The 15,529-nt window shown below is 35.2% G+C and overlaps 1 protein-coding gene across 2 annotated transcripts in view; it reads left to right on the top strand.

Moving 5' to 3' along the window:
• Positions 1-15,159, top strand: part of LOC128999731 (serine/threonine-protein kinase 26-like) — a 140,525-nt gene extending 125,366 nt beyond the window's left edge. For both annotated transcript variants that reach the window (XM_054426383.1, XM_054426382.1), the window contains exons 3-10: positions 945-1,110; positions 4,529-4,686; positions 5,921-6,106; positions 7,488-7,633; positions 8,481-8,700; positions 9,399-9,578; positions 10,473-10,672; positions 13,708-15,159. In XM_054426383.1, coding sequence (XP_054282358.1) covers positions 945-1,110; positions 4,529-4,686; positions 5,921-6,106; positions 7,488-7,633; positions 8,481-8,700; positions 9,399-9,578; positions 10,473-10,672; positions 13,708-13,720 — 1,269 coding nt within the window. In that variant the 3' untranslated portion in view covers positions 13,721-15,159. The remainder of the gene's footprint in view (positions 1-944; positions 1,111-4,528; positions 4,687-5,920; positions 6,107-7,487; positions 7,634-8,480; positions 8,701-9,398; positions 9,579-10,472; positions 10,673-13,707) is intronic.
• Positions 15,160-15,529: the final 370 nt, after the last annotated feature.

The following is a 15,529-nucleotide window of genomic DNA, read 5'->3' on the forward strand; positions in this document are numbered from 1 at the left end:
TTGTCTTAGTGTCTGTAACTCTCGCTAATTGCAATCTTTTTATCACTCTTTTGGTGAAGCGCTTTTGTAAGATTGACAAATCAATAATGTCAGACTAAACTATTACGTACCTCATCTTGCAGTTCAATTACGAGGTAATAGTTTAGTCTATACTACGCAGTTCAGGGGTGACAAAATGGAATTTAATAATGTCAGTTTGAAAAATGTCATCCATTTGGTAATTATTGCAATTTTGAAAGGGTCTGTTCAATTGTTTACTTGCAGGAAATGTTGTTTGTGGAAATATTTATCTTGAAGGCATTCAGATTATGGGATTCAGAATCATTGATCATCTGAGCCTTGCTGATTGCATAAATATTCTGCTTCCTTCCCAAAATACTAAACTTATTATCCATATTTTCTTAATTATATGGTTGATGTTCTGTATAGAGGATTCTCAACAAAAAGTTATTAAGTACTGTAATGTGTCTACAAATGTAGAACAACATCATCACTTATTACTTAATGATTTGAACATATCTATTTGGCTGCAGTTTTACAGCCACCTGTAGTTCAATTTCATTGTCATTAATGATGTATTTAAACTTATTATACTGTAGCTAGACTTACGATTAAATTGTTATTTGAGTAAATGGATATTCAGCATGAAGGATATTAAAACCTGTCCTCACAGAACTCAGTCTTTAAGTCAATATGTTGCTTAAGATATATTGCTTAGCTAATAATCTGTAGGTTTGATCCCGAGAAAAGACAATGTTTTTGATCATTCGAAACTGAAAACTAGTTATCTCTGATCATTGAGCAACTTAATGGTCCTCGTCAAAGGAACACCTGATTTTATTAGTAACAAAGCAGTCTTTCATTCAACTCTCATTGTTCTTCACTCATCTTCGCCTTACGCTGATGTGTCGGTTGTAGAAATCTAACCTAACGTGATGTTACAGGGTACGAAGCTATGGATCATCATGGAGTACCTGGGCGGCGGCTCGGCCCTGGACCTGATGAAGGCCGGCAGTTTTGAGGAGATGCACATCGCCATCATCCTTAGAGAAGTACTCAAGGGGTTGGACTACCTGCATAGCGAGCGGAAACTCCACAGGGACATAAAAGGTGATTGAATACACTGGTTAACCTTCGGAAGTTGAATATGTGTCATTTAGCAAAGGCTCCAAATATGTTTACTATTCAAAAGAGTACCCTGAGATTAACAAAAAATTCATTGTCCCAATCTAGAACCCCTTGTTAGGACTCTTAATCAGTTACCTCTGAGATTCCGTTGTAACTTCTGCAATTCTTGTCATCACGAAATACAAATGGGTTCTTAAAGATGTCACTGTGTTTACGAGTGGCGTCACAGAGATTACCACAGAGTGTTAGAAGATAACATTTTTCAGAAGGCATTAAATTGTTTTAACATTAAGTAAATTGACTCTCTAATAATAGGGTATGATAAAAACTACAGAGAAGCAATGTACAGAGATAACTTGCTTATAGCTCATTAGCTGTTATTAATGGACCAGTTTTCATTTTCCTTAGGTTAATCTTTTAGTTTCACCTACACATGTTAAATGATATTAAACTAGACTATACTTACCATTTGAAAATTTGGAGCCAACCCCCAGCTCCACTGATGGGCAAAGTTTTCAAAATTAACTACAGTATCATCATTGTAGCTACGTAGCCCCTCATATCTAAGAAGGTTGCTTCAAAACGATTTCAAATGTGGTTAATAAGTTAAGGGGGTGTTACATTTCTGCTGCCCTGTTAATCAATTAACATCTGATGAAGATTCGTTTGATTATAATTGAAACAATAAACACAGTTGAAGTAGTAGAAACAATATTAGCTGATTAGTTACATTGTTTTACCATTTTGGAAAGGCTGTCTACCAGTCCATGACCAATTGTGGTGATTATTACTGCATTATGGACAATAATGGTGCCGGCCTGTATGTGGAGCACCGAATGGAGCTAACAGCACGGAACACAACTTAATTAGGAGTCCCAAATATAGAACCTAATCCAAATATTACAGTCTTGATTCATGGTGGTGAAGTTTTCAAAAGTAAATCTCAGAAACGGGTTTCTTAAAGTTTTTGTAAGAAACAGTCTAAAACCTGATCTTGGTGGGGGCCTACTGCATTTTCTTATTTGTAGGTATAATTAAGCATATATTTTGTTTGAAAGCATAATTAAGTTAATTAACTATTGACAGATGGTAATTGTGTCCAAAACACATATTGTTTAGGATTGAACCAGCAACCTTTAGATATGATGGTAAACCTTACAACCACTCAGTCAATTAGTTTGTTGAATCAATAATGAAAATTACTGATTTATGTCAAATACACAAACTTTGTTACCAAGTTATACTAATGAAACGACTTATTGTGAGCTATAGCAACTGTTATGTCCCTTTATCCTGGTCAGCAACCAAAAAAATAGGCAGAAAATAGTATTTTAGGTACTAGCACATTCTGTGAACAGCTTGAAAAACAATGTTATTATTAAATAAAAATTGGTGACAGCGGGTCCATTTTAGTATCTAATAGTCTAGTAATACTCTATTCCCGTACTTTGTTTGTGATTTTAGGCATAATGGACATTAACTATAAACATACTATAAAGAAATTTGAAGTACCTTCTAAAAACTAAATGTTTTACTTTACACTATACATTTAAAGAAAGAACACGATAAAATTAATGTGGGACATTATTAATTTACCCAGGAAAACAATTAACTTAATTTTGAAAACCTCTAAGAATTCTACTGAAAAACATTGTTCTCTGAATAATTTGAAGTTAAGAACAAAGTTAGCTTATTGACAAAAGATTATAGATCTTTGAAATGGAAAAGGACCTGAAATAATGTTCTTTGAAAATATAAGAAACTTCAAAGAATAATCTCTTTAAAATCTGTAACAACCATTGTCAAGTGTTTCTAACTAGGCTAGTTAAGATAATAATACGTCAACTGACTTTTAAAAACTAATTTCAATTGATAAAATATCAAACTAAATCTTTATCTAATTTTGTGTCTTTGTAGGTCAAAAGATAAATACAGATACAATTTCAGTTGTTTTTTCAGAGGTTGCTAGATTATTAAGTTTTTTTTATTGTTATAAATGTTTGATGGACTGATTTCTGTGATATTGAACAAAATTGTCAATACGTTATAAGTAAATAGATGGATTTCATATTTTGTATTTTGTTGTTTCAAACAAACCCATCAACCTAGGTATATTTACCAAATCACTCGGAAGGAGGTTGAAGTATTACAGCAATTCTGGTCAGATATATCAACCAAACACGATGCTGTGGTAGGAGCATGGGGCGGCAATCAGGTGGTTTGGGTGAAAAACCACAAAATTACTGCCGGCAAAATTGGTTTTGACAAAGGCTACAAGCTAAAGTGTTTGCTGGACAGCGTTGTTTAAGCTGATCTGACACAAATACCGATGTTTATATTTTAATTAAAACTCTTTCATAAATGCATTTTTTCCCAAGAAATTTGTAATGTTAATAATTTTACACAGTGCTTTCTTGTATGGTATTTTGGGGGAAAAATGTTAAAAATATAGGCCTACATTTAGATTTTCAAAGCAGTTTTTAAAGACTAATTATTATCACACTGAGTTTCATAGTGTTGACCACTTGTATCCAGTTTTGGTATTTAGAAATATTGTTAAGCTTGCTCACATTGTAAACTTGTGATAAAGTGGTAAAGTGACAGGTGTTTTAAGTGGTATTACAAATAGGTAATACCATTGACTTTTAGATATTGAAATGGAAAGACCATCTATATCGACCAGCTGTCACCAATTTTTCACTAAAGATAAAGAAGGATTTGAATGAGCTAGTCACATTGGGCTAGTGTCTAAAGTTATATTTTCTAACTTGATTCGGTTAGGGAGATATTTGTCGTAACAAAAAAATGTGTAACTTAATCACTATTTGTTCAACTTGGTTAAAAACTCCCCATATGGGATAGAAATCCGTAATTGACAATCTGTTGGTGGCTCACTTCTACTACGTCGAGTTTGATTTTAAAACTGGGATAACTTTAACGTTTCAATGAGTTTATTTCTATCAATAGTCAAAGTCGAAGGTAATACCTAAAGTAAAATATAGATTTACAGACACAGCCAATAGCTTCTTGGAATCGTTAATATTTATGAGGCAGTAAATGTGCTCCTAAACAGCTGTGTTAGCTTGTGGGTAGTTTTAGAATGCTACGTATACAATCACTATCTATTTTGGACAAATTTGTTTAAGAATTTTCGAGTAAATTATTTATGTAAAAAATAATTGCCTAAAAAAATACACCCATTCATATTGCATGTGAAGAACATTGAATTAATGAGGCAACTTAACCTATATTAATCATAGATGTACAAATAATTGTATTTTTCCACAAGATTGTGCTTTTTAATACAGTAATTGCTCGACTCTACAGTATTTTACAGTTACAAATTGTAATTTCCTTCTTTGCTACATACATTTTTTGTAACTTAAGATATTTGTTGCAGCGGCAAACGTTCTGTTGAGCGAGATGGGAGATGTGAAGTTGGCGGACTTTGGAGTCGCCGGACAGCTGACAAACACCACCAGCAAACGGAACACCTTCGTAGGAACACCTTTCTGGATGGCACCAGAGGTCATCAAGCAAAGCGCTTATGACTCCAAGGTAGGAATATTAAATTGTTGGTTGAATTTATTGTGACCTTATCATTTTTAGGGGTTTTATAAACTCCATGTAGCTATGCCTAGGAATAGGCAGTAGAACTCGTTGCTTCTATTGCACAAAGGACCATGGTCTGGTTAGATACTTAAGAACAATCCCAAAGGCTGAAAGAGTCAAAAACAAGAGCTGGAAAATCAATAGCATTGTTATTGATGTATCTTGAAACAGTTTTTGCCAGGAAACGAACGGCCGATGGTCCGAAGGGGTTGGATATACTGATGAAAGATGTTAAGAATTCTATTTTATGTTTATGTGAAAATAAAAATGCTTTACTCTCACAGTGTGATTCAAAGACCTTTACACTGTTTAGTGGGGTTAAGTTCAAAATTAAAAGATTCCGGCCTCAAAAGTGGGCAGGATTTTATAAATGTCAGGTATCCAGGAAAAAAGACAAGAAACTAAAACCACAGATATAATACCTTTTCCTTTTAGTTTTTTTTAGTTATGTGTATGCATTAACATTTAAATATACAAATTTAACTTAAAGGAAAAACATGACATACTTTTTTTAAATTCACACTGTTATAGCGCTGACTGCCTGGTTAGTAAACTGGTCGTCAGATATGTCTGGCTCACGTTTTTCAGTCTTAATTTTGTCAACAAATAGCACTAGGTCCTAAGGAAAAAGACAATGTAGCTATTTAGGCTACCAAGGTTATAAAATAACACTGGTGAAGAGTTCTGTGCATCTTATGTACATTTTATTTTCGGTTTCTCCAAGAAAGCCAGACTGGGGTATGGGTGCCGAGTGCCGACTCAATGGGACCACAGAGAAGTAAGGTACAGAGGAAACATTTAATCTTGAACTCAAGTTGTGTCTAGGGTAAAGTCCAACACTGCCCTCATGTACAACAATGGTCACGTGGAGGAGGACCCTGTGTCCTGGGTGATCGGGATTTTCTCATAGTGCTCGCCATTTGGTGTCTACCTTCCTCATCACAAGTATATTTCTGGTGCTATATAATAATAATAATAATTTGTTTATTGTAGTCAATATACATTGCATTACAAACGTCATCAAAATATAATAAATCTGAATCCAAGCATACTAGAGCTGGGGGTCGTCCCATGAGCATGTTTCCTCTGGTGCCTTACTTCTCTGTTGTGGGACTTAAGTTTATTTCAGCAATATTAAATCCAAGTTGTATAGTTTAACTAATCCAGTTTTGTTTCACAGGCTGACATCTGGTCACTAGGAATCACTGCTATAGAGTTGGCTAAGGGAGAACCTCCCAACTCCGAGCTGCATCCTATGAGGGTGTTGTTCCTCATACCAAAAAACAACCCTCCTCAGTTGACTGGCAACTATACCAAACAGTTCAAAGAGTTTGTTGAAGCTTGTCTAAACAAGGATCCCGAGAATGTAAGCAGTTGTTTTAGTTTGTTATATGTAGAAATTTATGTATGAATGCACTTAAATCTAAGTAGGAAGAAATCATCTGGTCTAATGTCTGGATCATGGGATTACAGCCTTGGTGGAGCTTAGATTCAAAATTGTGAATTACCGATGGCCTTTAAGCGTTAAGCACTTACAGTTTAACCCTGCTAATCTGTCGTCTACGGAACTGGTACCTTGGCTGGATCAGTGAAAATCTAGGAGCAGTTGCTTAGGATTTTGCTGCAATCGCAGGAGACGAAATTGACGATTTTGAAGATATTAAAGAGTTTGATGAGATTGCAGATAACAACGGTAAAGTTTACGTTCGCCAAAGAAAAAAATATGTAATGATAATTTTTTTCCATGACTGTGAGAACTTTCTAGGATTTTTCCAGGATTGCGGAAGACTGTGATAATGTTTCTATTTCAGCAGATTCCCTAGATTTGGTTGTTATTTCTGGGAAATAGTGATAAGTTTTCCGTGATTGTGTTTCCGTTACTGCTGAGCATGCTCCAGGTTTTGCCACAATCACCGAAAACAATGATGAAGTTCGGGGATAACCAAGATTTCAGCTGCGATTGTGTGAGATGGTGAAGATGTCTGCCATAGGAAATGGTCACAACACAATATTACCGCAATAACATTGTCACCAAGGCCGAGGTCGGATTAGCACCTGGGGGGGGTTACTGTAGATAATTCTGTGATCCTTTGGTTTGAATGTAAGACCCCACCTATCAAGCAAAAATGTAAGGTCTCTTAGATGTGATACCACTCTCAAACAACTGATAGTATGGTAACTTAAAGTACAGTCTGTTTAAAAAAGATATCTGTTATTTAAATCAATAGTTACTGCTATATGACCTAAAATGCTCTTAGTTTTTTACTGAGATTCAGTTACATTTCAAGTTGTTTCATGTAAGTGGAGGAATATATTCAATTCTGTGCAAAATCAACTCTGTAACAACAATGAAAATATTCTTAGGATGCCAAAAGTGCATGTTGGTTATTAGGAGCTAGTCAGAAGTGACACAGTTCACTAAAATTTGAATATTATCTTGATGTGTTCAATATTTTGTAAGTTTCTCCTTTAAAATGGTAGGTGCTTCAGACTTGTGAGTGTTTTAGTCAGAGCACTTTCATTTCATGCTACACAAAACTTAATAACTGTATAAAAATTAGTTACTGATATTTAAAACAATTAAAATGTGTTTTCAGTTTTCCTTCATCAAAACGACGTTTTTTCCTAAAGATTTCAATAACATAGCCCTATATCAATTTAAGTTGTACCGGTGCATGTTTGTTAATTTCTAATACCTGTAACGGGTGTCCTTCATGGTCTTTATCTTCCTGTTGCTTTGTTTTCAGAGGCCCACAGCAAAAGAATTGCTCAAGTTTCCCTTCATTAGGAAAGCAAAGAAAAATTCTTATTTAATAGACCTTATAGATAGGTATAAGAAATGGAAGTCGTCAAGAAGTGAAGAGAGTGAAACGGAATCCGAGAATTCAGATTCGTAAGCATCTCCTTTATTTTATTAAATTTCGAATATGAAACCTCGTCTTAAAAGTTAAAATTCACAATGCAAGCTTTAGATGCACATGTTATAAAATCTGGTTGTGATTTTGAAAGGAATCTTAAGGATTTTTAATTGATAATGTATGTCTTCTGTTCTTAATGGATTTCTTCTAACTTTCAAATAACATCTTCAATATTAATAAACAATAGCATTTTTGTGCTACATGTCAAGTTAAATACAGTCCAGTCATTTTAGGGAAAAATACCCGTCCGTCTACCTGAAAATAATTCCCTAAACGGTGAAAATTTGCACATGTGTAGTACTAGTACCCAGTAACAACATATAACAAATAAACATTCATTCATGCTGTGCTACGACCACCATCTTGGAAAATGGCAGCCGATTTTCACTTTTTTTACCAGTTTTCACAAACAAATACAAAATTAAAATTAGAAATACAAAATTTTTTATATGTACTGCGATTAGGTTAACTACAGAATAAACTGTGTCCCCAATAACTGTTAGTAACTAACATGCTGCTTAAAGTGTATTGTAATGTATAAACAATACCCCCACCACTGCAGCAAACCTGCATACTAAGCGAATTTCCATTTGTCTGATTGGATTTCCAATTAAATCTACATTAGGTTATTTTCGAAGATGGTGGCCGTAGCACAGCATGCATGAATGTTTATTTTTTACATGTTGTTACTGGGTGCTGTTGGTACTACACAAATGCAAAGTTTCCCCGTTTAGGGAAAAATTTCCACCTAAAGCCCTAAAATGACTTGACTAATAGGTAACTATAGATGCTTTGTTAAGTCAGCACTGTTTGTTTGCACAGTGAGGAGTCAGGCAAGCCAGACAGTGACATGGAAGAGCCGTCGTGGATCATGACGGTGAAGGGTCCTCACGGAGTCAAGAGTCCAGTGTCGGAGCCGTTAGAGAACCACGTCGTCCCGGTCAAGAAAGTGTCTCAGAACGGCTCGGGACCTCAGACTCCCAGCAAGACCATCATACAGGAGAACCACTTCCGCAACCGCCAACCTGACAAAACACCCTCGGTGAGTCATAACAACCAACATAGTACGTGAGTAGATGTCAATACGTAAAGGGGTCTTTTGCAGTTGACCTTTTAAATGTGGATTGATTGCCACTCAGGTTAACTTCCTCTGCCCAGGAAGAATAGAGCAATGTTTATTCAACGTAAATTTTAAAATTGGTTGGTTTAACTTTACCGATATTTTTTAGGAATCTAGAGATATAGGTACATTCCCTTATATTGTAAAAAAAATTGTGTTTGCGCCGCGCAGGTTTTGTCATGTTCCTGACTAATTTAAGTCAATTTTAGAACTTGATTGTTTATAATTAACGTGAAAATTTAGTTATTGCTGTAATAAGACGTGTGTATTGTGTAACTTTTGATCAGTTCTTCCATAACACTACACAACTGATGGAATTGTCATGGTGATATTTGTTTAAACACCCCATTCCAAATCAAATACAAGATATTCGGTGTGAATCTCAAATGGAGAGTGAAGACATTGATTCTTAGGTGGTGGACGAAATCGTCAGTTACTTTCTAGACAGCCATCATAGTTTTTTTTTGTCCTTCATAGGTGTCTTGATGAAATTTTCCTTCGGGCACATGTTTCAATACTTGGAAGAAGTCCTTGTTTCACCGATCGTGTTTGAAAGTCTAAGACACCCATGAAGGGTTGATACTGTTTTGTTGTAAATATAAAGATGACATATTGTGTAGGGGAGACCGTTGTCAGCCGCACCATCACCTCCTAGTACTCAGCTACCTGAGAAAAGAAGCAAGGACTCTGACACACCTCAGCTGGAGAAGAAACAACCTAGACCCAGGTCTGAGGTCAAGATATCCTCTACGCCTCGGTCACCCTGCCTCGCTCAACTCATCTACCCTCTCATCTCAGAGGTGAGTTTATGTTATATACTCAAACATAAATAGAGCTAAATTTGCTGCTAATTTGGTGGAAGCAACTCATGCATAATGTGTTGCATCTATATAGGGTTTTTTATCGACACCCACTGTGGTCTTGTGTGACGCATAAAATTACTATTGAACCTGATTATTTCTCATATGGTATTTATTTTAACAAGACAGTGTCTGTATAGAAAACTACCCAAGAGAACCTTATTATCATGGTATCATTATCATAATCAGACCAGAACAATTTTCAGGCCAAGCTCTTTAGTCAAGTTAATTATTTTATTAGAGGTGTGTGGGTGGCTTGATCATCGAGCCTAGCCAATACTGAGTAGAAAGTTAAAAGGGTGATTATTATGCTATCAGCTGTTGTGATTGTTGAGTACATCTGACCTCAGCTCAGCCTTTGTAATCGTTACTAAACCGTCTATACTTTTACGATCATGCATGCCAGGCTTAAGAAAACAACTTTTCTGATGATTATTAAATTTGTCACTTGAACAAATGTTGGATTAGAGGGTTATTTCACAGTTACAGTAATAGGGGTGGTAGTAATTTTTATTATTATAGACTTTGCTATAAATCATTCTAAAGAAACACATGGACGAACTATGTGCAAAAAATTTACGATATTTTCTAGAAATTATTTTAGTTTACAATATAACCATTTAAAAATATTATAAGTAGAAGCAATAGTCTAATGTGATTTATGGTTGTTTAATTCTTTTTTTCTCGTTAAACTACTGGTATGGGGTTTTACTGGCAGTGCAATGCTTGTAAATAACTTATAGTCCTACAAGTGTATCATGATAATGTATCAGTACTGTGGCATTGCCTCAGTTATCATGTTTAACAATTAACAATATAACATTTATTCAACAGCTGCAAAGGAGGCATCAGTACACTTCGCGAGTGGACTCAGGCCACAAGACAGACGCCATCGAGGAACTGAAGAACGCTTTTGAACTGGCAGAGAGAGCGAGTCCTGGCATCAGTGATCAGTTTGTCAAGGAGATGGTGCAGAAACTGCTACCCGCTACGTCAGAACCTAGGCTCAAGAATATCATGGATAGAATCACCAGGTCAGAGCCGTCTCTTTACATTGAGTGTCCTACCAGACCACCCAAACACTGAGCCTGACGTAAATAATTATATCTTCTCATCTATGAACCTTAACATCTGTAACAATCTAAAAAGATTTTTTTATCAATTTAGTTTTTTAACCCATTGACGACAACTTACAAGTGTAGCATGTCACCGCATTTAGCCATGAGATAGTCTTATTGCCAACCCACTGGCCTTCGAATAGTTCGTCAAATCTAACATGGGAGATCTAGTGTCGTCATGTGCTTATACTAGTAATGGACCCGTTTGACCGTTGGTGGCATGATACTGTAGATCAGTTGGCTAAGGCGTTGCACTGACAAGTGTAGCGTTGAGGTCTTTCTACATGCGCGGGTTCAAATCCCGTTCATGTGCAATCCATATTTAGTTTACTAATTTGTGGCTTGGCTAGAATGGTTACAAGTGAGAGAGTTTGGTTGGTGGTGGTGGAGTGGTTACATAATTGGTGTCCGACATGAGTGGAAGTTGACAGCATTAAGTTTAGTACATAAAACAACACCTGTTTTGCTTCTTTTTGCATTGATATAGAGAAGACACAGATTTTAGTTTTTTGCATTTCATTTTAGTAAAAAATTGAAATTCTGTTGAAATACATGTATGATAAAAGATAAAGACTTAAAAAGGGATAATCTCAACAAATTATTAATTTAAAAAATAACATTATTATTTTAAAAAAATTTTAATTATTAATTAAAATTTTTTTTATCCGTCGTCAGTGGGTTAGATGAGTTAAAAGTAGTCTCAATACAGTGGAACCTCGATAACAATCTTGATAATAAGTGTCATTTTTATATCCTTAAGAATTGATTTTACCCCTAATCAAACACCACCTTGATGACCACAGTTGATTGTAGTGATGGGGGAGCAAGCTTGTGAGGTACCAAATTTTAAGGGGGGTAAAAACGTATTGCTAGTCAACAAACACCATAACTTACCCGATTTTTATCCACAACATCCTAATCCTAGGCCTATGTGTTGGCCCTAGCTTGGGCTATGGGCCAAAGAACGTAGGCCTACTTTTGATAACAGTGAAGTACACGAACACACCCACAACTACATATTTATTCATAATAGCAATCCTTTTCACCAAATAAAGTTAAAACGACCGATTTTAGGAATATTTAACGCCGATGACAACATCACTTAACCTCGAAATGGTGTTTGTTGACCAACGACAGACGACAACTAGACCGGCTCAACAGGTGAATTTCCGATCAGCTGTTGGCTAGTTCTCGAACTCACCACCAGAGCGATTAAGCCTCGACCGAGGAAATCATGATTTGAGCCGGACAAGATTATTCGCTGTTTGACCACCGACTAGCTCGCACGGGTTACGAATACAACGAAACGACACTACGATATTATTACGAAGGTTAGCTACCATACTAGTTAGGCCCATTTTTACGTTTTGCGTTCTTTCTGTTTTATCTTACGCCTACTTAACTTACTATACCTTTTCGTTTTCTTAATATTCCGTTTCGAATTATTAAATTTAATATCTTAACTTGAGTCTTGACCCGCCAGTTCCTGCCTGCCAGTGACTAGCGGTGGCTATCGTTTATTTAATTTTAATTCATTAGTTTCGAAATTACGATTTCTCCGTTCGCTTAACAAATAATTATCACGTCCAAATTATATCTCGTTTTCACCGTTTTAATACCCCGAGACTTGTCGTCTAAGTTCTAAACCCCGTCTTTGGCGGGTGAAAGAATCAAGTCTTGGGAGCAGGCTGATTTGAACAATCAGCTACATAAGTTAATATTAAGTCTATTTTAAACAACATCACGATAAATTCTCCGTACAATTATATTAATTAGGCCCCGACGACTCTGTAGGAATTGTTTAGCCTTTTATTCGATATTAGATCAATTACCAACGTCTTCAACTAATTATTTTAAAGTTCATTACGAGTATTTATATCACATTGACTTAAGATTGGATACTCGTCGGCCCTACAGAGTCATTCTAAAAGTTAGGCAAAATTCTCCAAAACACTTTTACGAAGGCTGGGATGATATAACTCCAACTGAGCGTCTGCAGGATTTCCTGAGCGCTTCTAGAGCTCTGAGCCTTCGATTAAATTTTAATAAATTGATCAGTCAAAGCCGTGACAACTTTGTATCGACCCCTGGATTTTTTCTCGGCTCCTTCTGAGCACTCCGGGGAAGAAATTTGAGTGTGGCCGGTTCTGGGGGTAGGCCTAGCCTGACTTGGTGAATACTAGTTTATTCCCCCCCTAGAATTTTGCGTCACAAGCTGGTCTAGTGGTTAGAGCGTGGGACTCCAGTTCCTGGGGTCCCGGGTTCAAATCCCGCCAGATTACCAATGGATTTTATCTAAGTGATAATGCCGTAACCCCTAGGTCTAGCCTAAAGCATTGTGAAAAACAATTCCGGGCTCATGCCTAGCGTCCTAGGACAAACAAAATCACATGTTGATACACATCTCGATAAGAAATCAACCTTTATAACAAGTATGATTAAATAATCTCCATGATAGTCTTGTTATAGAGGTTCTACTGTACTTCCTCAATCAACTCCATACTCAAGGTAGTCCATAAAGATTGAATATGACATGCATTTTCCAATCAATTTTGTTAGCATATGTCACTTTTTGTATAGCAGTAGTATCCATATCCATTTGTACATGTGAAGAAAAATCCAGGTAGATGAAAAAAAAAACAAGAAATAAATACTAAGTACCTTTTATAAATAATCTCTTCCCTCTATTCTTTGTGGTTAAGATAACAAGTTATCACTGACCATAAAAACATTTCTAGATTATATATAGCTATATTTTGCTGCATTTAAACTAAGGTTTAATTTTTTTCCACATAGTTACTGATATTATGATGCTGCTGTACATAATCCACTAATCTAGATATTTCAGTTTGTTACCAACTCTAACAAGGATTACCAGCAAATTATTATGAGGTATTACGAGCATTAGCTACAACATGTTGCATTATATTTTTACTTGCCCTCTGTTGCAGGGACGGATCGTAGGTAGCCGCCAAGACAAAGCATCCTTCTCACGTCTACAGGCCCGATCATGCCTTGACACGGAAACGTTCGTTCTTGTACAAATGTATACAAATTGATGAGATTATACACTATACATTCTAAACACATATTGTTACATATAGCTGTATATATTTTATGTATAGTTGTATAAGCGTGCCACCCATGATTGTTGTATACAGGGTACCTATATTGTTTTTCGACGGTAAATTTCTATAGTCAGTATTTTATTTTATGAAATCATATTCCTCTACCTGTTTCCTTTTACAAATCTAACTTATTTATTTTCTTTTTCTGACCACACTCTTTCCTATTTTTTGTTGTGTTCAATAATTTTTATTTTTATTTTTGAAATTGCTTGATGTTGAATTGTTGTTAATTAATTAGGTTGTAATAATTTAAGCGGATTTTATTTCAACATAAAGAAGAGTATATAGTAACGAGATAGTTTTGTTTTATGAAAATGTTATTAAATCAGTGATTACATTTGCGTTGCGATTATAATTTTCTGGTAATTGTTTTGAAAATATACAATTTTCTGTTTATACTGTTGTTTATGTTTAAGTGATCACTCATTAATTGTCAAAATATCATTCTGTACCTTGATAAAACATAAAATTTATCTTAGAGTGCAAATTTAGTCTAGCTAGAGATGATAAATTCATAAAATTACTTTTACCTGTTTTGTAATCAGTTCTCATATCTTTAACCTCTACTCACTTCTTTAACCTCAAAACCAGGAATATTCAGATTTCTCTCTTGCTTAACCGTCAGATTATCGAAATCATACTTTAGCCGTTTCTAGACGTCTCATGACAAACTAAGACAACAAATACTTAGTCGTAGGATTGCTGCATTCTGCTGTGTCGTTAGTGGTTTTGTAGACTCGAATCATTCAACTCTACTGCACTAACCACTGACTACTTAACCTTACTTGAATTTGAGAACTATTAGTACCAGGTTAGTTCTGTTAGTTCTGTAGTTCTACGGCCTCCAAGGCCCTTTAGTTTAAACAGGTGATATTAGTTAGCCTTAGCTCTGCATACCAAGAACAACACATTTTGTAAATTGCTTTCAGTTAGGACTTGGTTTATGTCCTTTAGCTGCTGGTGTGGTTTTTTTGATAGCTTACTGTATATTTATTCTATTTTTCTTTTACATCTGCGGTTGCTGGAGTGTTTGCAACTTCTCAAAACACTGTTGAAAAGTTCTGAATTAAATGTTCTTATCTACATAAAACTTTGAATATGTTAAAGGATTTATTTTTTGTGGGAAGTATAATTTTAGCCACATGCGCAAGAAATATTATGTCTGATTATCAGTTCCATAACCCTAAATCATTGATTATTTCTTCATTGTGAGCAGATTTTGCTGAACAATTGAACTTAATTAATCTTCCAAGCTGGTCTTAAGAAGATTAAGAATTCCTCAACAATCATATGTTAATTTAAATATTTATTATTCCTGATATTTTTACTATTGTAATTATCAACATTGTTCTGAATACAAGACTCGTTACAACACCATCTTGAAATAATTTATTCTATATTCATTATCTAATATTACTTCAAGCATTTTAAAGTGTAATACATTTTAATGTGTATATTTTAATGTGTATAAGTAGAAGTTTTTTTAATTGGATTTGGGACTAAATCTATTTCGTGTTAAACTCTGATCAACAAATTGAAGTATTTTAGGAATTAAGGAGTCTTAGACACAAAAAAACCTTTAATCCAATCGATGTGATTTGATATATGTCAGTTAATTGTTTTCTTCAGACATGTTAGAATACTA

The sequence above is a fragment of the Macrosteles quadrilineatus genome, unplaced genomic scaffold (assembly GCF_028750875.1).
Source record: "Macrosteles quadrilineatus isolate MER2022 unplaced genomic scaffold, UCM_ALF_1.0 Scaffold_8__2_contigs__length_117827958, whole genome shotgun sequence".
Taxonomy (NCBI): domain Eukaryota; kingdom Metazoa; phylum Arthropoda; class Insecta; order Hemiptera; family Cicadellidae; genus Macrosteles; species Macrosteles quadrilineatus.